This window comes from Brassica rapa, chromosome A03 (genome assembly GCF_000309985.2).
Source record: "Brassica rapa cultivar Chiifu-401-42 chromosome A03, CAAS_Brap_v3.01, whole genome shotgun sequence".
Classification (NCBI taxonomy): Eukaryota; Viridiplantae; Streptophyta; class Magnoliopsida; order Brassicales; family Brassicaceae; genus Brassica; species Brassica rapa.
This window is the reverse complement of record NC_024797.2, coordinates 32,545,278-32,570,945: the sequence shown is the minus strand read 5'-3', so window position 1 is coordinate 32,570,945 and position 25,668 is coordinate 32,545,278. Positions and strand designations below refer to the sequence as shown.

At 34.5% G+C, this 25,668-nt stretch overlaps 5 protein-coding genes across 5 annotated transcripts; 2 read left to right on the top strand and 3 right to left on the bottom strand.

Moving 5' to 3' along the window:
- The first annotated feature begins 4,644 nt into the window (after nucleotides 1-4,644).
- On the top strand, nucleotides 4,645-7,116 carry LOC103862578 (growth-regulating factor 2). The gene is made up of 4 exons (XM_009140280.3): nucleotides 4,645-4,990; nucleotides 5,092-5,283; nucleotides 6,019-6,337; nucleotides 6,412-7,116. Exons 1-4 carry the CDS (start codon nucleotides 4,645-4,647, stop codon nucleotides 6,896-6,898), a joined length of 1,344 nt encoding a protein of 447 aa, XP_009138528.2. The 3' UTR covers nucleotides 6,899-7,116.
- Nucleotides 7,117-7,328: 212 nt separating this feature from the next.
- LOC103862577 (basic leucine zipper 63) lies at nucleotides 7,329-10,031 on the bottom strand. The gene has a single exon (XM_009140279.3). The coding sequence runs from the start codon at nucleotides 8,326-8,328 to the stop codon at nucleotides 7,579-7,581; it is 750 nt and encodes a 249-aa protein (XP_009138527.2). The 5' UTR covers nucleotides 8,329-10,031; the 3' UTR covers nucleotides 7,329-7,578.
- Nucleotides 10,032-13,175: 3,144 nt separating this feature from the next.
- Nucleotides 13,176-16,554, bottom strand: LOC103862576 (VQ motif-containing protein 29). The gene is given in 2 exon segments (XM_033287480.1): nucleotides 13,176-15,845; nucleotides 16,534-16,554. Coding segments are annotated over 2 exon segments (417 nt in total). The 3' UTR covers nucleotides 13,176-15,449.
- LOC103862574 lies at nucleotides 15,795-18,161 on the top strand. Its single transcript, XM_009140277.3, has one exon. It carries the CDS (start codon nucleotides 17,557-17,559, stop codon nucleotides 18,004-18,006), a length of 450 nt encoding a protein of 149 aa, XP_009138525.1. The 5' UTR covers nucleotides 15,795-17,556; the 3' UTR covers nucleotides 18,007-18,161.
- Nucleotides 18,162-18,565: 404 nt separating this feature from the next.
- Nucleotides 18,566-25,634, bottom strand: LOC103862573 (glycosyltransferase 6). The gene has a single exon (XM_009140276.3). The coding sequence runs from the start codon at nucleotides 20,026-20,028 to the stop codon at nucleotides 18,712-18,714; it is 1,317 nt and encodes a 438-aa protein (XP_009138524.1). The 5' UTR covers nucleotides 20,029-25,634; the 3' UTR covers nucleotides 18,566-18,711.
- Between the last annotated feature and the right edge of the window lie 34 nt (nucleotides 25,635-25,668).

Genomic DNA, 25,668 nt, shown 5'->3' with positions numbered 1-25,668 from the left:
GTTTTGATCTAATGTATTTACAAGTATTAATATCACCCGATTTTAATAATTTGTATCAATAATCTACAAATTAAAAATGAGGAGAGCCATTTTTTACTTCGAAATGCACTAGTAGATCATATATGCATTACGAAAATCACTTTATGGAATAATATGATTTTTTTATTGAAGTTTAATATTAATTAAGTTATTTTGCTTAAAAATTTAAATTTTAATATAATATTTTATTAATTAATATTGTTGTAATATGTTTATATATGTGCTAGCTATTTACAAAAGTTTTATGAATTCAAATTAGCTATGACAAATATAAATACCATATTATAAAATGAAAATAGTTTTGAAGTTGAGTTTGAAGTTTTGTTTTTGAAGAAGAATACCTTTAAACTTCAAATATAGAGTTTTGAAAACTTCAAAATAGAATTCTTTTTCGGAGATGCTCTTATTTTTTTCCTAATATATAACCATTGATATTACAAAACAGTCAAACATTTAAGTTGATATAATTCAGAAATATCGCTGATAACCTTACATAATCCTAAAACTGAGAGAATTTAATTGTACAAATAGAGTGGAAAAGTTATTTATCAAACAAGAAATTTGATTTTATGTTTGTCGTTTATTTTGAAGAAATGCACGTAAATCATCAGACCTTGAACAGCCTTGCCCGAAAAAATAAAGCTACGGAAAACTAGAATCACAAACCTTTTTTCTTACAGAAAACGATTTTTTAGAACTTTAACTAACGTTTGTGAAAATTCAAGAAATCTTTTGACGCATCTACGTTTGTCATGTGATATTGGTTGACTGGTAGTGAGACTCTACTACCAATACTAAAACGATTTCTCAGAACTTTAATTAAGGTTTGTGAAAATTCGAGAAATCTATATCATTTTAACGCACTACATTAATTTGCAATTGTTTCAATAGATTTCTCAGAACTTTAACTAACATCTACGTTTCTTGTAGGATGGTATTGGTAGTAACATCCTATCTCTTTTCATTGTTGTTAAAATCACTTTTCACCATAAGCTACGTCAATTTCTAATAGTTGCAAGGTTTGGATGTGATGCATGAAAGTGATATATATACACACATATGTGCGTGTTTTCAAGTTTATGGCATGCACACATCATTAACACTAGTACTGTTAATATAAAGAAGTTATGAAAAAGAAAAAATGGTTTCAAAAGAAAAAATGGTTTCAAATGATTAGAATAGAGTTGAAGGCAGTTATATTGACGGTTTTTATCAAAAAAAAAATATACTCCCTCCGTTTTTTTATATAAGTCGTTTTACAGCTATACACGTAAATTAAGAAAACCATTAATTTCTTATATTTTCTAAACAAAAACATCATTAATTATTTACTTAACCACAATTGAACCAATAGAAAAATAAAAGATATATTACCATTGGTCATACAACATTAATTACTAATAAATTTTACATAGAAAACCGAAAACGACATATAGTTTGGAACAAAAAAATTTCTCTACAACGATTTATATTAAAAAACGGAGGGAGTATTATATTGACGGTCGACCCAAATAATTCTTATTACCACATCAATCCAACAAGGTTAAAAAATAAAACTACTTTTTTGCTTAATTACACATTTACACTTATTTAATGTGTCCGAAGAACATTTAGTAATCAGTCACCATTAGTGTAATATCACTCGATACATCATCATACACAGAATCAAGGATAAAATGGCCCATTCCATAAGAGTAATTCTTGGGTTCACCCCCTAGGGTGAACCTCTAGGTTCACCAACCAATAGTGTTTGAGTATTTGATATTTGATATCTTTTAAAAAAGGAAACAACATTGAATTTCCAAATAAGATTATCTTTTTAAAATAAAACAATAAAAATACATAAAAATAGTTACAAAAAATAAATAAATAAATATTTTTAAGTCTTCAGCAAAATACTAAACCATATACCCTAAATCTTAAACCCTAAAGCCTAAACCTTAAACTTTGGATAAACTCTAAACGTTTAAAAATCCTAAACCCTAAATCATACATTAAAAACTAAATTTTAATAATACTAAACCCTAAATCCTAATCACTAAACCCTAAATCCTAATCACTAAACCCTAAACCCTTGGGTAAACCCTGAACCCTTGGATAAATCATAATCTCTAGAGTTTAATTTTAAATATTTTTGATTTACAGTTTATGATTTATCCAAGGGTTCAGGGTTTACCCAAGGGTTTAGGGTTTAGTGATTAGGATTTAGGGTTTAGTGTTATTAAAATTTAGTTTTTAATGTATGATTTAGGGTTTGAGATTTTCAAACGTTTAGAGTTTATCCAAAGTTTAAGGTTTAGGGTTTACGGTTTAAGATTTAGGGTATAGGGTTTAGTATTTTGCTGAAGACTTAAAAATATTTATTTATTTATTTTTTGTAACTATTTTTATGTATTTTTATTGTTTTATTTTAAAAAGATAATCTTATTTGGAAATTCAATGTTGTTTCCTTTTTTAAAAGATATCAAATATCAAATACTCAAACACTATTGGTTGGTGAACCTAGAGGTTCACCCTAGGGGGTGAACCCAAGAATTACTCATTCCATAATAACAAAAATCCACGGGGAGAGGACCAAGATGGTCCAAAAATATCATTGGAACCACGTGAATCTTGATAAATATTTGGTACTCCACTCAATACAAGTATAAATATCTGAATAGGACAATTCTTTTATTTGCTTTCAATTAACAAAAACAAATCTCACTTAAAGTGTATGTTAGACATACGTTGTACATATACACTCACTTTTAAAGTATACTAGATTTTGACCCGCGCAGGCGCGCGGATGTATATTTTGAAAAATATGTTGATATTTGTTTTTCATGTAATTATTAGGGTTTTACAAAATGAATCCAAGGAACAGAACCGATACCGATCCGAAAATATAGTACCAAACCCGAACATAAATTGATTAAATATTCAAATTTTTCAAAATTTTGTTATTTAGAGAACCAAATCTGATCCGAACCGAAGTATTTGGGTACCCGAATTTATCTAAAAATAGACTTATATACTTATATATATATATTAATTATTTTTAGATTTAACGTATATAAAACATTAAGAATGATACTTTTAAATTGGTTTAAATAATTGAAAATATATATATAGATAGTTAAAAGTAAATATCTGCAATAGTTAAAGTATACTCAAATCACCAAAAATACTTAAAATAATTATTGGTTCCGTATCCAAAATTTTAAATCAAGCCAATTGATATGTTAAGCTTAGGTATTCTGACATATGTTATTCAAATTTATAGGTAATATATTATTTTATTTATAGATTTTGAGAAATTTAAAATAGATAATGATTTAAAACTTTTAAAATAATTTAAATGGATTATCCAAACGCGAACCAAACCCGCAAAGATCCGAATCAAACACAAACCAAAATTTAGAAACATCCTAACGGGGCTTAAATCTTTGACTCCGAAAACCCGAAACACAAACCGATCAGAACCAAACCGGTATGGGTGCCCGAAATCCCATCCCTATTCATTATTATATATCATATACTGTCATCATATAATTAATCGTATTTTATACGACCATCCTATAAGTAATCATATAATTAATAGTATTTTATACGTACCATCATATAAATAATTATATATATTATATTTTTAAAACTTAATATAAAATATAAAAACCATAATTTGAGTTGGTATTTCAAATTGGGCTTTGTATTATATTTTTATTATATATATTGACTATATTTTTTTATAATGGTTATTGAAAAATAGTTTAGTAAAAATTCATTTTTGAATATATGTATTATTTTTTAATCAATTTTTGATATAAATCAACTTTAAATTATTATTTTGATTTGAAATATGTGTATAAAGTTTAAATTTTGTTTTATGGTTAGTTTAGAAAATAAAAAATTTTAGGCATTTAGATTGACTCATTTTCGTATATTTTAAATCTGGCCCAGATAGATAGTTTATTATAATATGATGGACTTTTAATTTTTCTTAATAACATAAGCCCATTACTTTTTTTCTTAATACTACTATCTTTGTTTCCAAACAAAATTAATGTTTTTTTAAAAGACTACAATTCATGTTTCCAAACACTCCAAATTCTTTTAATAGTCCTATTCAAGTCTCCAAACACTCCAATTTTGTACTTGAGTTTTAATAAGATAGATACCCTTTGTTTCCTTTTGCAAACTCTTGTAAAAATGGCATTACAAATTACAATTATTTTTTACCCAAAAGAAAATTACAATTATTCAAATCAAAATATGTTCACCGCTTCGATAAATTAACGTTATTAATCATAACTAAATGTGTTGTACCATAAATATAAAGCATGGATAAATATGTTGTAACATGTCCGAGATCCGGAATGTGTTTTTTTTTAAGTACACCATTCTTGTCTCCTCCCAAAGCTTCATCTCTCCCAACCAATTATCATATTTTTAAAACAAAAATCTAATAATATTATAAAAACAAAAATAAACTTTAGCCTCGGTCTTCTCCCTCGTCTCTCTCTCTCATCTTTGCTCAAGCTTTCTTCCTCCCCATGGCAACTCTCTCTCAAGTCATTATCTAGCTTTTTTATATTATTTATTATTACTTCTTTTACACTTCTTTATATGGATATTGGGACTCATGTTCCCGGGTCGGTTACTAGTAATGTAAATGGGTCACCAGATCTGAAAGAAGACAGATCCGGTTTGCCACGAAGCTCAAAGCTAGCAAAGACAACAACAATGGCAGAAGACAAGAGCTTGTCTTCCCCTTACGCAGCTGCTTACAGCAAGTCGTTGGGGTTCCCACTTATGAGATCTGCTTCTGACTCTCTCCGACAAGAACAAATGCTTAGCTTCTCAGACAAACCAGAAGCTCAAGACTTCAGTAAATATGTCTGTTTGGATAACAAGAACTCTCTCTCGCCGTTTCTCCACCAGTTCCCACCTCAATATAGAAGCTACTCAGGAGGTCTGCTAAGTTAGATGTGGTGAAATGGGTTTTTATGTAAATATCTCAAAGTTTTTTTTATTTTTATTTTTAAACAATTTTTTTTGTGTGGAAAAATGCAGGAGGATATGGTTGTGGTGGGATGATGATGAGCATGCAGGGGAAAGGACCTTTTACATTGACTCAATGGGCTGAGCTAGAACAACAGGCGTTGATCTATAAGTATATCACAGCCAATGTCCCTGTTCCTTCTAGTTTGCTCATCTCTATCCAGAAGTCCTTTTTCCCTTATGGATCTTTGCCTCCTAGCTCTTGTAAGCTCCCTTTCTTTCTACTTGCTGATATAGTGTCATTGATAATCATCATGATTCCAAGATTTGTTGCCAATGCTTTGTTGTGTCTCTAGTTGTTTTTTTTTTAAAGACTTTTAGGTGCAAAGTCCTTTCATAGCATTTATTGCTCTTAAAAGTCCCAGCATCTTAAGCAACAAAGAGAACCTCACTTTCTCATGGTTTTGGTTTGGTTGGGAAGGGAAACTGATTCCTAAAGTATTTTTAAACATACTAGCGGAACCGGTTTAGTGTGTGGGCAAAACTAGTTTGCAAAACAATGGTTTGGAAAATTTTGTTCAAATCGGGCTTATAAAAACGGGTCGATTTTTAATATATTTCATTAAAAAAAAAACATTGATTGCTCCTGAAAGGTTTTTTTCAAGATTTGTGCTCAAAAGGGTTAAAACTATTTGTTTGGCATTTGGTGCAGTTGGATGAAATGCCAAACATTGTATTGATTGCTCTTAAAAGTCCCGGCATTTAAGCAACAAAGGAGAACCTCACTTTCTCATGATTTTGGTTAGGAAGGGAAACTGATTCCTAAAGTATTTTTTAAACAGACTAGCTTAACGGGTTTAGTGTGTGGGCAAAACTAGTTTGTAATACAAAAAATGGTTAGGGAAATTTAGTTCAAAAAAAACATTGATTGCTCCTGAAAGGTTTTTTCAAGATTGGGGCTCTTGGGGGTTAAAACTATTTGTTTGGCATTTGGTGCAGTTGGATGGGGAACTTTTCATCTAGGTTTTGCAGGAGGTAACATGGATCCTGAGCCAGGGAGATGCCGTAGAACAGATGGGAAGAAATGGAGGTGCTCAAGAGATGCTGTTCCTGATCAGAAATACTGTGAAAGACACATCAACAGAGGCCGTCACCGTTCAAGAAAGCTTGTGGAAGTCCAATCTAACCAGACCGCCGCTGCTGCTGCTGCTGCATCCAAAGCGGTTACAGCGCAGCAACAGTCCGTGGCTGCTGGCGGTATTAACCGTAACCGCAGTCTCACCACCGCAGCTCAATACATCAATCCGTCTAACAATAGGTAGAGTATCTTTCAATACTTTGCCTATTTGGTGGTTCATGTTCGTAGCTTACTTACGTATTGTTGCAAAGCAGAGTCCAGAGCCAGGTGTATCCATCCACCGTTAACTTGCAACCCAAGGAATCTCCCAAACCGAGAAACAACAACAGCTCTTTTGAGTTTGGACACATATCCTCTGATTCATTGGTGAACCCGCACAACCACAGCTCATGGCCCGAAGAGCTGAAGTCAGACTGGACGCAGCTTTCAATGTCAATTCCAGTAGCATCATCATCATCATCATCTCCTTCCTCCACTGGTGAAGACAAAACCACTCTGTCACCTCTCAGGCTATCGCAGGAGTCTGAGCAGGAAACAACACTCAAAAAGGTGAATACTTGGATACCAATCTCATGGGGAAACTCCTTGGGAGGTCCTCTAGGTGAAGTACTCAACAGCACAACGAACAGCCCCACGCTGGGATCTTCTCCTACAGGTGTTCTGCAAAAGTCAACGACGTTTTGTCCACTCTCTAACAGCCCCGTTGCAGAGAGCAACAACAACTTCCGTTACACTACCTGAGGAGGAAAAGTGTTAAAAGCTCTGTCCTTATTTATTTTATCTTGTTTCTTTGGTGCATTGCTTTGTTCTTTTGTGTTTCTTGAATCGTTTGGTCAGATCCTTTTTTAGGGTTTTTTTCGCTCTGTAATTGTGGCTTCCACTGAAGGTTAGGGTTTAGGTGCTCTTCAAACATATATGGACTTGAGGATTTAATTTCCTATTGGGCTTTCAGAACCAAATCTTGTTTTGGGCCGACATGATTAATGGATAAAGTAACATGGCTCCCACATTGTGATGATATATATATATATATTTAAATGAATATTGGGATAGCTTATTTTAATTACCCTTTAATTATTCGTGTAACCTGTTAATTACTTTAATGTTTCAACTTATTAAAAAAATAAATTAAATAAACTACTTTGCTGTCATTGCGCACAAAAGCTTCCCATAAAGTATGAATAATATTATATCATTGCATTAATGTGATAACTCTTTTAGTTATTTATCATAACACGACAACGATCACTTCCTACGAGAGTGGAAAAAAAAAAGATTACAAAAAATAAAACTTTTTCATCTTCTTCTCCTTCTCGAAAACTTTGTTTTCCTCTGCCCTAAACCTTCAATGTCATTTACATAGAGAGATAGAGAGACAAAGAAAGAGATTGATGGTATCGTTCTAGTTTTTTTTGTTTTTATTATTTACTTATATATATCATATGATCCATGATCGTAGATGGGTTTTGTTCAGTCATGATCATTCTCCGGTTATTGAGTCCCCATTGTTGTTGTCGTCTGATCATCAGGATCCGCCTCATCTCCGACAATCTTAACCGGAGAATGTCTTGTTCCGCCACGAGCTGGATGTTGTCTGTATTCACTCGTTGAAGCTGGTATGTAAATAACTGGAGCCGGTTCTTGAGCTCACGGTTTTCCAAGTCGAGCTGGTTTACTTGGTTCCTTAAGTTATTAATGTGACTTTGTTTACGCATTCTCGACCGTTTCGCTGATTCCCGGTTCGATTCCATCCTCTTCCTCTTCTTCTCCTCGGTCATCTCGGGTTGAATTAGTTTATTCCGGTTATGATTCTGCTCTCCCGAGTGTAAACTCACGATGGCTGTCCATTGTTTTGGGTCGTCCGAGTCCGGTTCATCTGGTACGCCGTGGGAACTTTGGGCTTCGTCAAAACCGGGTTTAGTTTTGATGAAACCGGTATAATTTTCATCAGAACCGGGTTTGATGCCATCAAAACCAGGTTTAATTTTGACGAGACCAGAGTCGGATTCAGCAAAACATGGACTGGGAACGGCCGGTTCAAGAGGCAGCTGGTTAACGGAAAAGAGATCAGAGCAGTCCCATTCCCAAGGAGTGAACCCGGTTTGGAATCCCTGAAATTGATTAACTAAACCCGGTTCAGACATGGAAAAGGCCGGTACAGTGGACAACATAATTGCTTATTTTTTCCTAGTAGAGAGATGAGAGAGATTAGAAGGGGAAAAGGGAAGAATTGCATTGTTGGAGCTTGATATTTATGGACAAATAAACAGGGGTATTTTAGTCACTTTAAAATACGGTATACAACCGTATATTATACTGTATAAGCAGCTTTTGAGTCATGTTGCACTATGGCGGGTTTAAAAACTTGTAGAGCCAACTTTGTAAAAGCAAGAAATATTTTGTGGGGCACCATTGCTCGTTTGGGGTCCGTATAGCAAAAATAAAAATAAATATTTTTCTTGAAATTAAATAACCAAACGTCTGTAATACCTTAGTGATGAAGAAACAATCGACATTTCACACGTTTGGTATATTATACAGACTAATTCAAGAATGACATATTTCTAGAAAGGTTTACTTTTCAGATTAAGATTGAATACTTTGTTTAATTTTCTTTGGAATTAGTTATTTATGAACACCAGATCATTTATCCGCGCTACGCGCAGATAATATATTTAAAGTTGTTATATTTATCATTTTTATTTATATTTAAATTTTTGTATATTAAATTATATATAACTAATTTTTAAATTTGATTTCTTTTTTAGTTTGAAGTAAGTATTTCTATTATATGTAACACAATTAACTAATAAAATATAAAGAATCAAGTCCGAGATTTTAGAGTTATGTAAAAAAATATAATTATGCATAGAACATAAATTATCTTAAGCATTGATTGGTATAACATTATGCTCTACATTATCCAATCAACAGTTGTCAGAAAAACAATTAGCGAAGCATTTACTAAATGCTAATGCTCTCCAAATGCTCTCTAGCCAATGTTCTCTAGCCAATACTCTCAGATGAAGCTTTTAGAAGAGCATTTGCATTTATAATTTATAAAATTAAAGAAAATATATAATTAATTCATTTATTTTATCTAATAATATCATAAAATTATTTTTATATCCAGAATATAAAATTTTGATTTCTAAAATTAATTTCCAATAAAAAATATTTTTTTAAAAAAAATAGTATTTCACATTTAAAATATAATTTAATTTATTTCAAAATTGAAAAATTATTTTTAGAAATAGATATTTTATAATATAAATTTTAAATTGTTAAATAAAATAAATTAATTATATATCTTTTTAATTTTATAAGTTAATATATTTATATATATTAGAAATATATTCATTAAAAATAAATATATTATATGTTATATACTAATTTTTATAATAATTTTAAATATCATACTCATACTGCTATACCAATCATCATATTAAACAGTTTAACAAAAGCATACAACGCCTGCAGCATACTGCTTCTATAGCATACTGCTACTGCTAATGCTAATGCTCTACCAATCAAGGCCTTAGTTTAAAAGATCGGAATCTCATTTCGAATAAATTCACGAAAAGAAAAAGTACTCCAATAACCTACTTAAAATATAAAACCCTCTTTTCTAAAAAAAGCGTACTGAACAATAATCTTTTACGTGTAATAGTTGAAAACTGACAATTGAATATCGATCTAGAATATTATTTTAATATATCTAATGGTAAAATAATAATTGTAATAAACAAATTTTGAATTTTGTAATATTACATGAATTAGAAGTCTTTAAAATCTAAAATATATTTTATTAACATAATATATTTTTATTCATTTATTATTTTGACGTTACAAAATATTTCTTTAGTTTTATTTGTATATTAATTTTTAATAATTTAGTTTCTTTTAAGTAATTTTTAATAATTTAGTTTCTTTTGAGTAATTTCAAAATTATTTATTTAAATATATCCAAATATGATGTCTCATTTTTATGTGTGTTTGCGTTGAGCATATTTAATTTGTAGTTTCTATATTACATAATACCTTATTGCGTGCCGTTCTATGGTTTTAATAAATGTGTTGTCATTTCATTTTTATTACTACTAACATAATTTTTTAGTGATCAGTAATAATGTATTTTCAACGTTATGTATTATATTAAGAAATGTTCGCCTCTCTCCCGTGAAGCCACATCATCAATTCGTGCGTTCTGAGAGTGACACGTGTCTCATTTTATATTTATGGCCAAAATAAATGAATGCAGTTAAGGGTAATTGAAACCCAGCACCTCTAGCGCTGGTAATTTCTCTTAGAACCAATAGGCTAAAGTCACTTTTTATAAATATGTGACCGCGAAAATACTTATTATCGTGTACCAGCTGGAAGCCCATGCTTCTTCTGCTTGTGACCAGGGCCGACACTGAACTGACATCAAGATGAAGATCGTGAAGTTAAAAACTTTGCTCCAAACAATTTTGCAATGTTTCCAACCTTTATAACTTGATGCATATAATATATATCAAAATACATTTGTTGTACACGTTTTTATTAGTTTTGCTTTTAAAAGAAAATATTTACAGTTATAAATGTTTTGTGCCAGTGAAGTAATGATTTAAAAATCTCTATACATATGTCATTTTAAAATAACACCCAACTTCTATAAATAGTCAATACATATGTCCATGTTATATTCTAGACTAAATATTTTCTCTTTTAAAAATATAGAGAATAATTTTTTTAGTCTACAAGCAAATGTTGTAAAGCAAGTATACATTATACAAAATAATATATATTTAAAATCCATACATAAAAACATAAAAATTGTTATAGGCCTCTTTCTGACACATGCACACATCACTATGAATAAGAATTAAAAAAAACAGTATTGTCATCAAACTTTATCACAAATCCACATTTGTACATCTATAATTATGAGTTGGACAATTAGTTAATTTGATACAATATCAAAGCAAGAATAATCGAAAAACAACTATACCACCGCATACTAATAAGTAAGACATAACAGATAACCAAATTTTTGAATCTTAAAACAAATTTCAACTCGAGCATTTAATGAATATCAAATTAACTAATATCCCGCCCTACGAGCATTAAAAAAATAAACCCTAGTACATTAAAAAAACATTCCACGAGCATTTTAACTTCATTGATCGTAATTCTTTTTTTTTCTCGCATCGCATCGCATCAACAGATGTATTGCGAACATATACTTGCTATGATATTTACAGCCACGATGGAGCTCTTTTTGTTGAAGAAAAATAAAATATTTTTGATTTCTTTCTACACGGGATGGACACTGGAGAGGGACTAGAATCATCATTTCAATCTAAAAAAGAAAAAGAAGGTAGACAAAGGGTGGAGTAAAATTAATCAAACCGAAAAGAAATAAAGAATCTAAGGAACACTTTCCAATTAACTGAAGCAAACTGGTGCTTTGCACGAGAGATGAGACCAATGCTTTTTGTAAAGAACCCTATATCCTACACTCCTACGAGCAAAAAAGTATATATACTTGCTTGCTTCACGGAAACATTGAAATATAAACTAGTAATATGCCGACTCAAAGTATAATTGAGAGATTTCTTATTTTAATTGATTAATATGGAGAAACGGAGAAATCTGAAGTTTTAGTGAAGTATACATTTCTGATAAAAATATATTTTTGTTGTTAATATGACAATTAATCAAAAACTATATCAGAAAATACATTAAGTTAGCTCATTTAGGAATATTAGAAAAATATATGTGGAGCAACAGCCACATGCATCTCATATATAATAAAGTAGAGGCCAACAATTACATATACATTGCTTAATTAATTTATTCGACATGAACCTTTTCATGGTCAGCCAGACTCATGTTTGGTTCGATCCCATGTGAAACCAAACTTTAATTTCAATACAAAAGCTTCATATATTAGCTTTTTAATAATTCCAACTTCATTTACTATAATACAGATCAACATTCCATTGTATATATAAATAGTTATGCTATTATGTGAATGTGCTCATCGTAAGTCTTTGGTTCGGTCTCATGTGAAATCAAACTTTAATGTCCAATTGAAAAGCTTCACATATTGGCTTTTTGAAAATATCCCAATTTTTATTTATTACAGTATAAAATTATATCAACATTCCATTGCACATTTGCATACTATTTATTATGTACGGGTTATATAATTACAAACTTCTAAGTTAAAAATCTCCCATCAAAACAGTTAGAGAAATATAAATTTACAATAATACTTCGTTTACATATTTGTAGACATATATATGTACAATCTCTATTTATACCCTCTTGGATTTAATCTTAATAAGATCCATGCGAATCATTAAGAATATATACATTTGATTCTTTGCCCTTCTGCTAATTAACGAATTTCCCTATGCTTGAGGAAAAGAAATTTCAGTTTTGAGATGTATATAATCTGGATCATGTTGAATTGGTGATTTATACATACAGATTAGTATATGCGACGGCTACGTACGGTTTAGGTCATATTTAGATAAAGAACTTTTATTAAATCTCTAATTAAAGTCGAGGGGAAAAAACTTTAGTCAAAAGTATGGGACTATCTTTTACATATTTTCTATCAATTGTAATTCAAATAACGCATGTAAAGTTATTAACCACTACAAAACCAAGCCATATAACGACAACATTTTGTAAATTGGTAAAACCTAAATGTGTCGCTAAATCATATTTGGCAATGGATGTTAACAGGCAACATTATCGCCTTTAAATCATCTTTAACAACGTCTGTCGTTTCTAAGAAACTGAGTTGCAAATTTGATGTTTAGTAACTGATTAAAACCAAAAAAGAGCCACGCACCGTAACTAATATGTTATAAGTTTTTTTTTGGCCTTCCAACGTCAGTTTCATCTCCAGGATACATGCTTTTTATGTGTGTGCGTGTATACATAAGCGTAAATGGATGCAAAGTACGTTGAGAATCCACTAATTAATCATGGCTTTTCACCTTTGCAGACATATCTTTTGTTTTCTATATGTTTGTGGTGGTGTATTCGTTGAGATTTATCGCGTGGCGTCATTTGGTGCGTCATTAGAGTTCTTTGCAAGTATAGGTCGACTATATATATATACGGACCGTGTGTCACGTAGATGTAATATGTCCATGCATGCAAATGGTCAAATGTTATTTATAATATTGCTACATGACGTGGTAACTTTCGTCGATTTGTTTTTCTTTACAACAGTAAAGATCGATCGTTTTCTCGGGAAATAACTTTATATAGTGGTACATATTGCGATTAATGTACTAATGACTACGACAAAAAATGTACTAATGGTCATTGCTGAATCATGGGCTGAAGTAACTAAAATGAAACACCAATCCACATGTGACTCTGTGATGTTCACGTTATTGATGGTGTTGAATTTCATAAGAACAGGTTGAACCCAAAAAGAAAATTATATTTAAGGCCTTATAATGGTAATTTTGGCCTAACGTTGATTTTACATTAGGTAACACGTCAACATTTTTGTTTTTGCTTTGTTTATTTTGATGTTCGTGGGGATCCCTGACGGTAAACTCAAACTAATCCCCACAAAACCTTATATTTGGACACGCATAGATATAAGCGGGAAGGTGATTAAGACAATCCGAACCCAGAACAGGCACTCCAGCTAGAGTTCCATTATCATTAGGGACGAAGCCAGAAAAATAAATTAATGGGTGCATAATGCTGATAAAATATATTATATATGTAATAAATGTGATTGTGGGTGCATGGAATCCCTACCATAAGATCCACTGGGTGCATTCACTACCAACTGAGCTAATTCAGTCATAACTATTTTATGTTCTTAAAACATTATGGGTGGACTTGCACCCAGAAGCGCCAATGTAACTTTGCTCCTGATTACCACTAGACCAAGAGCTCTCGATTAACATCAACATTTTTGATATTCATTATCATGTGTATTAATTTGGTTTCGGTCCAGCCACAATCTTCTTCGCTCCACTCAAGTGACCAAGCCAATACTCAGTGGCAAAAGAATTCATGCGTCCCACGATCGACTTCCATATGTTTCAATATAAAGAAGACAAGGTAATTAGTTACTTTCGAAGAAAAATAGATGTACATGTTGTTGTTGAAATAGTTTTTATATACACAGCTAAATTGTTTTGGTCTGATGGTTAATATTTAGAAAGTTATTAGCATACTCTAGATTTAATCAAATTCAACAAACTAAAAACTAAAAAAATATGTTGAAAACTATATATATTCTTCTTTTCCTATTCCCAGGACGAGTAAAGAGATATATGTGTGTTTATTTACTATTTTTGTGTGTGTGGAAAAGATAAGAACACTGACAAAATAAAAGATAAGAACAAAACAGTCTAAAATAAAGAATACATTAAGAATATAGTTAACCAAGAATGACTCTATATAAAGATTGTTTGGTGATTATTGGTGTCAATATCCAAAAATTAATCACAAAATGGATAATCTCTCTACTTTGCTCATGGTAGCTCTCGTCCTTTGTTGCACCACCACGCTAAGGTGCACCGCCCGCCCTGAACCGGCCGATTTCCCCTCCTTCACAATATCTTCGGCCGACATACTTAGTCTGGTTAGTCATATATACTACATACCCGGTTATAATGTAGATTTTATACGTAATTGGTATATTTTCATTTCTTGATTCATATATGTTTAATTACATTTTAGGAAATGATGGATTCAAAATTATATGAAGCGGCGGGAGAGAGATGCGAGAAAGACGACGACGAAGATTGCTTGACGAGAAGAACATTGACGGCTCATCTTGATTATATCTATAGACATGAATAACCCTTAGGTTAATTATTTGTCGTTAACTTCAAATTACTTCCACAAGTTATATATATGTGTATATAGAATCACTGATTAATTCTTTCAATGGAAGTGTCAAAATACCACATGTATATAATTATATATAGTATAGAATCGAGTTTAAAATATGTTTTAAATTAGAAATGTTCAAATTATTATTTGGTTACAAAAAAAAAAAGGTTTAACCAATCAAAGCTATAGACTCCAAAAAAAACCGATTTAATATGATCATGATTGAAAAAAAAATCCGTAAAGTTCTGCAGAATAGTTCATTCTACTATTCCACAAGTTACCATTAAAAAGTTAATAAACATTACTTTCTTATATTTCTTTCTCGTTTTATTAAATGGCTAATACATAATAGGCATGTGGAGAATTACAATCAATGGAAGTACCTGCAAGAGTAAATAAAATGTTATGTCCTATATAAAAGCTACCATCTGGAGAGATTTGCAGGAGTTTGAAGTGATAAATCTCCCCATGATGAGGATGATAAATCAAATGCTAATGATGAAGAACTCTCATTTGCCAAATCATCAAAACTCTTGAAGGGTTTAACCACATCATCGTGCTCAGGTGCACCAGTTAGCCTCTGAACCAACTCTTTGAAGTTTGCTGGCTCGACTCGGTAAACCTGGGGATGCATGGACTTCAAAGGCGATGATACAGGCCTCTTCATTGGCTTTGAAGGTTGCTTTCTGGTCGAATGGAGTGACATTAGGTAATTTCTTGTTGTCAGTGTATTAGTTTCTTGGGCACTAAGGTAACTCTGAGACATGAACGCCTGAGATTACAGATTTATGAAAGTTTTTAGGATAAGCAAATATTTCTGGAGGTGAAGTTTGAATGTGTAGGATCTCACATATATAGTATGAATTTATGATTCATGTGCAACATTTTCAAGGCCGGTCAAGCCTTTGGTTTTTGACTCTTCCAATGGTTTGACTTTTGAGAACTTTTTTTTTTGTGTGAGTTTCCTTTATTTACAAATTATGCTCATGAGTGAATATGATGGAAATTTTCAACGAGTGTGTTCTCAATATTGTACTGTTAGTTTTATAATGTGTTTGACAGGAATATTATGGAACACCTTGAACAATTAATTTGGTCCAACAGAATAAAGAACGCCGTCCACGAGAGATTTTGTTATTGTAATGATGAGAAGAAATATTACGTATCAAAAAAGAAAACGTATCAATAGCCTTCGGATTTGAATTTGAAAAGAAGTGTACTTATTATATAGATAAAAACCCTTTTTTTTTGGTTACTTGTCTGACATAAGTATCAATATAATGATTATCAAAGATTTCCTTCTATTTTCTCTATCTTAAAGCACAGGGAAAAACATTAGGCATATCATTAATCTATATAGAATATAGGATTCACTAATCATTAAAAATACAGGTTAACTTAAACGTTACACAGCAAGAGTTAAACTTGCATGTGGATGTTTATGAATGGATTACGACTACTTTGAAAGACAAGTTACCATACGAATTTGCTACCGCATAACTCACTTTAAACACCACTTGTTTCATCTTACTCTTGATCTCGACCAAATATAGGATGGTTCAAATGCAACTATGCTATCTCTGATTCAGCATCACGAGGAGTTGTCGCAGATGAATGTTAAGGGATCATCAAAGAGCTTCAAATTATTAGGGTTCAGGTACTTCAGGACTATATCAAGCGTTGAAGTAGAAGGTATAATAGTTGTATGGCTTTACGAAACATCAAGAGGGTTGCAATTAAGTTTGTTTGAAAGGAGATATGAAGATGTTTCAATACTAAACATGATTAAAAACAAGCTTGGATTGCTAAACTATTATCGATCTAGCTTTCATCATGTCAAAAGGAATTTCAACGTGACAGCTCATGTACTAGTTAGAAAGGGACCACCCAATAACTTTGTTTGGTCAATGCAGACTTTGCATTCAGACTACATTACTTCAAGCTTAATATAATCCTGATCTCGTTGGAAACGATGAAATTGTTATATATGATAAATTTGCTTTGTTCAAATACGTTAATTTGTCTCTAAGTATTAGTATAGCTGTGATATTCAATTATTTTCATGGTATAATGTCCACATCTTCTATTTTCATATTTTGAAGTCAACTGTTGAGTTTACATTTTTTTTTCTCTTGCACATAATATAAAAATACTAGAATGGGTCTAATAATTTGGGGGTTACAATTAAACAGGCGCCCCAATTGAGAGTAAGATAACATTTATTTTGTTGTCATAATCAAAATTTAGCTTTTTTAGTATGGATTCCATCAAACTCTCAACATCTCATGTTATATATATATAAATTTAATCAATGAAAACCTCGTGTTATACTTATTAAATAGTATGATGCATCTCCGTACGCAAGTGCCATCAACCATATTTTAAGTTTGATATAAATTGTTAAATTTTCCAAACAAAAAAAATCTTTGTAAATACTAAGCTAGCTTCTCTTTATCTATGTTTAAATACAGCTTTCTTTTTGTGTGTTTTGGAAAGGAGAAACTTTGGAATCTCTTAGTAAGAAAAATATGAGCACGAAAAAAGAGAGCAGACTACGCAAGTACATGAAGGTTCCCATAAAGATGGTGGTGAAAGCTAGAGACTTGTACATACAAAGCATGAACCAATTATCTTCCCATGACCTTGGCGGCGCCATGTCTTTGGGAATACCAGTCTGCTCCGTAAGCTCTCTCTCACGAAGTCTCAGCGCAAGCCACTCCCAAAATTCTGCGAGGTCCATAGAGGATCGTGTAGCTGAACTTGTAAGATCCGCATCAGCTAGGAGTACGACCGCTGATACGCGCCATGGGCCGTCCACGAAATTGAGGAAGGCTAAGAGTGTGAGAAGTTGTGATGATCATCATAGGTTTGAGAGAATTGATGAGACAAGTCCTTTGATTAATTTCGGGCGTAATCACAAGATGACTCAAAGGAGTAAGAGTTACAGTGTTGCCAATTATACTTATGCCCTCCAGTAACTATTGTATGTAATATTCCGTATCTTGTGTGATTCAATGATTTGAGTGGTTTACGTAATTAAGAGTGAAACACATGTGTGTTTGTGGTACTGCTTTGCCATATTGTTGTAAAAGTGAAAACAAAAACGTTAACGTAATGTCGTTTGTATAATATTTTCAATATTCCATTTTCTATTACCATATAATATTTTCATCTTCTTCCATATAATGAAATTAGTCTTCTCTTCTATATCATTATTATAATTAGTAGATGTGTACGCAATACATAAGGATATACATGTGATTGTGATTTGATAGGCAGCTAAATATGTACATCACCAACCCAATTATTATGAATGGACTGTCGATGTGAGCGCTCATAATGGTGTGGATGATTTGAGGAAATAGAATACAACAAATTTTGCGATAGAGTAGTCACATTTTTCGATAACGGTTGCTCATGCATGATGCATGTTGAAAACATATGATATGCTATTGAATAGCTTTGACTTATATGCATCATATATAATGTGTTTCAACTAAATTCAAAACGTTGGTTGTGTCATGCATGGGACATGGATAATACTCTACGTCCAATTCCTTTTTAGTTTTAGTTTTTTTTAATTTGAATTATCATTCAAATTACTCCTAATCAAGATTAATGCAACGAACTAGTAAATATTCCAGACCATTATAATCACTAAAAGTTAAACCACACAACAGAAATCACCATGTCTCATCAGGATAATCGAACGGCAGAGGTTGAAGAGGAGAAGTCTTACTCAGATCAGTATGCACGTACCCGTACGCGCGCATCACCTGATTATCAGCGAAATTAAGGGCTCTGATCATCTCATTCCAACACGTGTCACCATCGTAACTCGGATTGTGGTCCCCACTACAAGGCTGACATCCCGTGAAATGCGTCACGAACGCTCTCCGGCGACTCCCTCTCCCTCCAAACTCGCCTTTCAAAAACCTCTCCTCTCTAAACGCACCGTATCGCTCGCTCACCTTCTCCGCGTGCCGTCTCCGCAACGTGGCGTCCTCTCGCTCCATCTCGAGGTACCGCTCCGTCACGTTAGCGAAGAAACCCCCAACGACACCGATCCAGTACCCTTGGAAATAATACTCTGCTTCGAGGTATATCTTAGGGTAATACACCTCTTTGTGTTTATACAGCAAATAAATCAGAGCCGTCTGATCATCCGACTCGGGAAAGAGCTTATCTTTGAATATAGACCGTTGGATCGGACCCCACTTTGCGTAGTCAGGACTCACCGGGCCCATACTCTTCCACGTGTCAATCAAATCCATCGACCATTGGCAGTTCCTAATGAGGAAAACGCCGGCGTTAACGGCCGTCCAACTCTGTTGATCGTAGATAATACTCGGCCAACCGTGAACCACTAGATTGTGATAACGGTAACGGTGCAACGGCAACGTGAATTCCATATCGGTGAAAATGGCGTCGGAGTCAACCCACCAAATCCACTCCGCCTCGGGGTGAGCGAGCATCGCCGCCTTAACCGCCGGGAGCTTCGTCCAGTACGAATTCATCTTCGGGTGAAGCAGAGAGTTGCTGTAGAAGATGTCGTGGCCGTGGATTCGGCAGTAATCGACTTTGTTCTTGAAGCACCGGAGCAGTAGATGGTCTCCGATCGGGTTTTTACACGGCGCCGGTTGCGAACCGGTTACCATCACGATCCGGTTTTCTGAACCGGGTTTGAACGAGGGGTGCGATTCGAGCCATTGTTTCCGTTTCTCGTCCCATCCCGTGATTGGTCTCTCGATCGAGTAGCTTAGATCCGGGTCGTCGTAAAAAGAACCGGGATCTTCCGGGTCGAATTGCATGTCGAAACCGGAGCATTTAGCCGGTTCGGTGCCTCGTCGAAAGCCGATTAGGGTGAAATTGGAGGAAGGTGAAAAAATTGAGAAGTAGGACCAAACGAGAATTAGAGACATGAAGGCTCCGGCAAAGAAGATAACTCCATCTGAGAAACAGACAGCGGTTCTGGTCTTTGCACCGCCGTGCTTTCCCATCGATGATGATGGTGATGGTAAATGAGAAAACCTCAAAACTGTAAAAATATAAGAACTACAACGTAGCCGATTTGGGTGGTAACAAGTAAAACTCTAGAAAACAGCTTAGATGTATGAGTTTTACTGATTTTGGGGTGTTATTAGCTTAGATGTGAGATGAATCAGTCAACTAAATGTATGGTAAGAAAAATCGAATTAGGATTATTGACACAAAATCATTTGTTTATTTAGAATAAAATCCTGAAAGTAAAAAGAAATATAAAACTAGCTTACTCAGAGATTTGTTTCCCTAAAATGCAGTTTCCACTAATAAAAAGATACTCACTGTTATAGATAACATTGTCTTAATATTTATTTTCATTTAAATTTGTGACATCATCGTCAAAATTAGATGTCGGTACTTCGGTTATGTTTTCGGTTCAGTTCAGATTTGGTTCGGTTTGGTTAGTTCAGTTATAGTATTTTTCCAACTGAAATAAACCATAGTTAGTTTGGTTTATATTCGGTTCGGTTTGTCTTTGGTTCGGTTCAATTTAAATTTTGAATCAGTTTAATTAGATTCTTCTTAGTTAATTTTTTTAAGAGAAATTATATTTTAAGAAATGAATTATATGAATATAAACTATGTGAACTAAATTCAATATAAAACTAAAACAAAAACCTTTAAAAGAGTAACAAAAGTATATAAAAATTAAAAGAAATGAAAGTTAACAAAAAAAATCGTCAGTAATATCTCTTATATCATTATTAAAAAGTCTGCAATGAATCATCTTCCATGTGACACCAGAGAGGAAAAAAATTGATTTTAATAAAATTTGTTTTAGGTTTTATGTTTAGATTTAACAACCACATTTACATATATATAAGAATATAAAAATATAAAATTTTCTATTTTTTAAATCAAATATTTTGATGATTACCTATTAGGTCTGAAGAATATATGTTAATGAATAAAAATGAAAAATATGTGGTTTAGTATTAGAATTTTAGTATATTGGTACTACTAATATTTTTAATTTAAATAATTACAAAAACACATCGGTTTCTCGGTTTGGTTCAGTTTTAAACCGGACCGAACCGAACCGAATCATTCGGGTTGGAAAAATCTTCAACTGAATGGTTTGAAATAAACATTGGTTCGGTTTGAATTGGTTTTGGTTTGGTTGGTTTGGTTTGAGTCGGTTCCGTTCGTTTTTTTTCCTACCCCTAGTCAAAATAAGAATATGATCATTTAAGGTGATTATTAAGTAAATTAAATAGTAACGAATAGGCCCGAGCGTTCGGGTATCCATTCGGGTTCGGGCCGGGTGCTTCGGGTTTTCGGATGGAGAGGTACAGAACCCGTTCGGGTTATTTTATACTTCGGATTGGGTTCGGGTTTTTAAGGTTCGGGTTTGGGTTATGTCGGGTATAACCGAATTGTTTAACAAATAAAAAAATATTCTATGTATCCTTGATTTGACTTTGTGAAACCAGAAACAATATTGTTGAAGTTAGAAGATTGAACAACTTAATATAAGATTTATGATCTTTTTGATTTGTTATTACGTTGAGGAACACGAGTTTGTATTATTTTTCTTTGTGTAATTTCTATTTGTATCATCTTGAACAGAAAATGGTAAAGAATCCATCTATTCATAAATCAAAATCAAAGAGACATCAAAATCAAACAGTTATCGAACCCTGCTTGATGGAAGGTCCTTGACGCGGATGGAGTTCTATTCTCGAGGAAAGAATGGTTTGCTGGTGAGATTCGTGTTCTTGGCTCCCCATGCCTCTCCGTCGATCCGTTCTGGAATTGGATCGGAGTGCTTCGTGGGCGTTGGAGTCCAGTGTCGATATCGTCCAGTCCACTGTAGCTAAAGCTTCGGTGGGTCATGCCATGCGGCGGGGGTCGTTGCGAATTTTCTCTCGCGTAGCGTCTGGATCGGGCGCTTGGGATCTCTGGAGTGCCGAACAGTCCAGTGCTTTGGCGGTGGACGTCGTCCTTAATTGATCGAGGGGCGTTTGATTTCTTTCCCGAATATTTGCAGCTCGATGCTCTGCGAGCTCCCTTTCGGCTTGGTTCAGTCTATTAGCAATAGCTTGGTTGGTGACCCTTTGACTATGAATCTAGTCAATTAGAGTTGTCATCATTCCTCGGAGTTCGGTTTGTTCTCCTGGGGTTTGGGCTAGAGGAGTCGGTGAGATCGGTCTGGATTGGGATCGGGTTTAGGTCGTCAGGGATGATATATCTCTGGGACAGTTCCAAACTCGAGCTCCAGTTTGTTCCAGGATCGTCATCTGGTTGATCGGAAGAGATCGATCTTGACTCGAAGTCCCGATCGGAGGGGTTCATTGTGTTGGAGCTGTTTCGGTTACATCATTGGCTTCCGTTAAACCAGTTGGGGTCACTCCAGCTCCTGAGTCGGATCTGATAGGATCGACGTCGTTGACTCCCGACGACGTGGTTCTGGTTGTTTGGTTGGGATCCATAATCGCGCTTAGGAAACTTAGATCATTTTCTTAGAAAAGATGTTTTTCGTTTATCTTTCCCACAGTCGGTGCCAAAATGTAGAACCTAAAATCTACACAAAGTATTTGATAGTGATCGGGGTTTGATCTAGGGAAGACAAATGATGTAGGCAACAATATCTTTAGAACACAACGATGTTAAACAGTTTCCAGTAGGTGAAAATGGACTTTATTGATGACTAAGATCAAATACAATGAATTGAACTAGATCGAGTGATACAAATGAGATCGGTAAAGAAAGAATCTAAAAGGTGGGAAGAAAACAAGGTCGATATGAATGTGTAGCTCTCTCTAGGGTTTTCAACGCGTCCTCTTCCGTATTTCTTCTTCTTCTACCTTTATAGTGCGTCGAGCACGAGATCTCCGTGGTGGCTACGAGATCTTTGTTTCTTGTTACGCGATCCCCGCGACCTCGGCGACTCCCTCTCAAGCTCGTGTTCTTGCTATGGGCTCAGACCCTTTAAGGCCCATAGCAAAGTGTCCTAGACCTTGACACTTGAAGCACCTAATGTCCCTTGCTCGACCGGATGTCTCCACTGCCTTTCCTTTGTCATCACGAGCAGGAACATCAATTTTAAAGGCATTATGTGTTGTGGAAGAAGACTTACCTTTGTCTTGATAGCTTAGCTTAGTAGCAAAGGCCGATTTGGGAGAGAAGGCCGGTTTGGAAGTAATGGCCAGTTTTGAGCAACTCTTCCTCTTGATTTGTTACTCGAACAAAATGGCTTTGTGTAGCATCTGTTCCACACTACCATACTCTTGAAGCCCCATACGGTCTTGAATGTCACAGTTAAGCCTGAAAGAAATCGAGCCATGGTGGCGTCCAAAGGCTCATCCGTGTCCGTCTTGATCATCAAGATCTCCATCTCTTGGTAATAATCTTCCACAGACTTGATTCCTTGAAGCAAGCGTCTTAGCTTATGGTTGAGGTCGCGGTGATAGTGAGCAGGCACGAATCATTTCCTCATCAGCATGGTAAGCTCGTCCCATGTCTCAATCGGCCGTTCACATGTTCTCCTCCTGTGGGTCAAAACTTGATCATACCAATTAATAGCGTAGCCAGAGAATTCAGTACCAGCAAGTCTTACTTTCCTAAGTTCAAAAAAGTTTTGACAATCAAACACATGCTCAATTTTCCTTTCCCACTCAAAAAATGCATCAGGATCATTTTTGCCATCGAAAAATGGAATTTTCAGTTTCAATCTGTTCAAACTATCATCAGTACGACCAGTTCTAGCAAATGGATTGACATCACCTTGATCTCGGTTTCTAGGACCTCTTCTTGGATGGTATGCGGATCTGGCCTCATCCTCTTGGAAGTCCTCTTCTTGGATCTCATCGTCGGACCGGTTGTTCCTTCGCGGACGGTTTCTTTTTGCTCCGGTTCTAGGATGAGTTTGGTTGGCCTGAAGCTCATCAAGCCGCTGATGAATTTGATCTAAACATGCGCTCAACATGTTAGACATAGAATCATTCAAAGCACGCATTTGAAGGTTAGACAATCCAGCAACTGAGTTTCCGAGACGATTTTGTTCATCATCACTACTCATGGTTCCTGAAATTTTTTAAACACAAAACGATAGATAAAAATCCTCATTCTCTCAAGTGTTTGATCCTCACCCACTTACGTGTTTCTCTCAGAATTTGGATGGTCACACAAACAAGTTTCCACTCAAGGTTATAAGAAGAACAGATCTAAGAATCCCAATGGACAAATCGAAGCAAACACAAGGGATATTTCTCAATATAGAAAGATAAGAGATTTTGGTTTTAGAATCCGTTTTAACCACCTCAAAGGCTGGATTTCTCCTCAGCCAGCAGGCTTTCTTTTCCACCACCAATCCAGAAATCAAACTTGAAACTCTTTTTTTTTCGTAGATCTTTTTTTTTAAATGGATGGTAATGGGGGGCCCGGATTCAAGATAGATAGAAGAAGAAGTGTTTATGAAGAAATGGAAGATGAGAAGATGGAATGATTCAGAAGATACCAGACGAGTGGCTCTGATACCACTTGAAGGACCCTAAGATCGGTTCAATCGACTGGATCAGATTTGATATGGACTTCGGATGGAGAACTAGATGGATTGATGGGTCGCACGAAGGTTGCGGAAGAGCCTCCGATATTCCCGACTTCAGTTGGTGCTTGATATGACTCACAAGTCTACCAATAGAAGAATCTCGAACCGTTGCTTGATATGACTCACAAGACCAACAAATTGAGAGATATTTGCTTGGATTGACTAACCAAGAAACAAAGAAAAGTTCTAGACAAAGAACAAAGAGTTTAACTCAAAAGCTTAGACAAAATCGATTGCTTTATTACTTAGAAGAGATTACATACTTATAGAGTTTTGTAGTCAAAGACAATAAATAAAATTGTAGAAAAACAAGCAATAGAAAATATAAACTTGACTAGATCTGGTCAAGGCTCGAAAATAGGAGAAGACTAGTCAAGATGACTGTTCGGCACTTGTCCAGATTCGTCCGAGCTGGTTGCGTCCAAGATGGAAAAGATCAGTACATGAGCGGGACAATCAGCAAGGACCGCAGGAAGTTCGGATTGGACAAGTTGTGTTCCAGCATGGCCCAAGTCTTCTGGGAGCTTAAGGATCCCTGCCTTAGTGAAATATCCAAAGGAGAAGTCCATAATCGGATCAAACAAGGAAGCAAGATCATCAGCACAGTCGCCGGTGCATATGGTACGAGCCAAACGGGCCAAAAGAGAGAAGCCACGGTCTGAATCGGAATTGGCTCGTCCTAAGTTGATTATGGCTTGAACATCAGCCTTAGCTTGTCGAGTTGTTCGGGAAAGACGAGCTTCGGTTCGGTCAGTTCGATCATCTGGTCTTGGATCTGGCCGAAGCTCCAATCCGGACATTCACGGGTCGAGTCGGTACACGGCCCGATCGCTCTGTCTGGTCTGATTGGAAGAGTGAACCTCAACTGGGACGTCTGGAACGTTATGATCTTCATGCTGGTCTGATTCGTCGGACTGGTCCATGGACTGGGCACATTACGTATCCAGACTAGTTGAATCCTAAACCCGTTCGGGTTTTTTTAACTTAGGTTCGGTTTATGTTTCATGTTTTCGGATCGGTTCGGATTCGGATTTTGGTTAATATACTC

Excerpts from the sequence above, each read along its gene's own strand:
- LOC103862573 (XM_009140276.3), bottom strand. The coding sequence starts at position 20,028 with ATGGGAAAGCACGGCGGTGCAAAGACCAGAACCGCTGTCTGTTTCTCA.
- LOC103862578 (XM_009140280.3), top strand. The coding sequence starts at position 4,645 with ATGGATATTGGGACTCATGTTCCCGGGTCGGTTACTAGTAATGTAAAT. Across the intron at positions 5,284-6,018 it reads ATCTTTGCCTCCTAGCTCTT|TTGGATGGGGAACTTTTCAT; the intron begins GTAAGCTCCCTT and ends CATTTGGTGCAG. Across the intron at positions 6,338-6,411 it reads ATCAATCCGTCTAACAATAG|AGTCCAGAGCCAGGTGTATC; the intron begins GTAGAGTATCTT and ends GTTGCAAAGCAG.
- LOC103862577 (XM_009140279.3), bottom strand. The coding sequence starts at position 8,328 with ATGTTGTCCACTGTACCGGCCTTTTCCATGTCTGAACCGGGTTTAGTT.
- LOC103862574 (XM_009140277.3), top strand. The coding sequence starts at position 17,557 with ATGAGCACGAAAAAAGAGAGCAGACTACGCAAGTACATGAAGGTTCCC.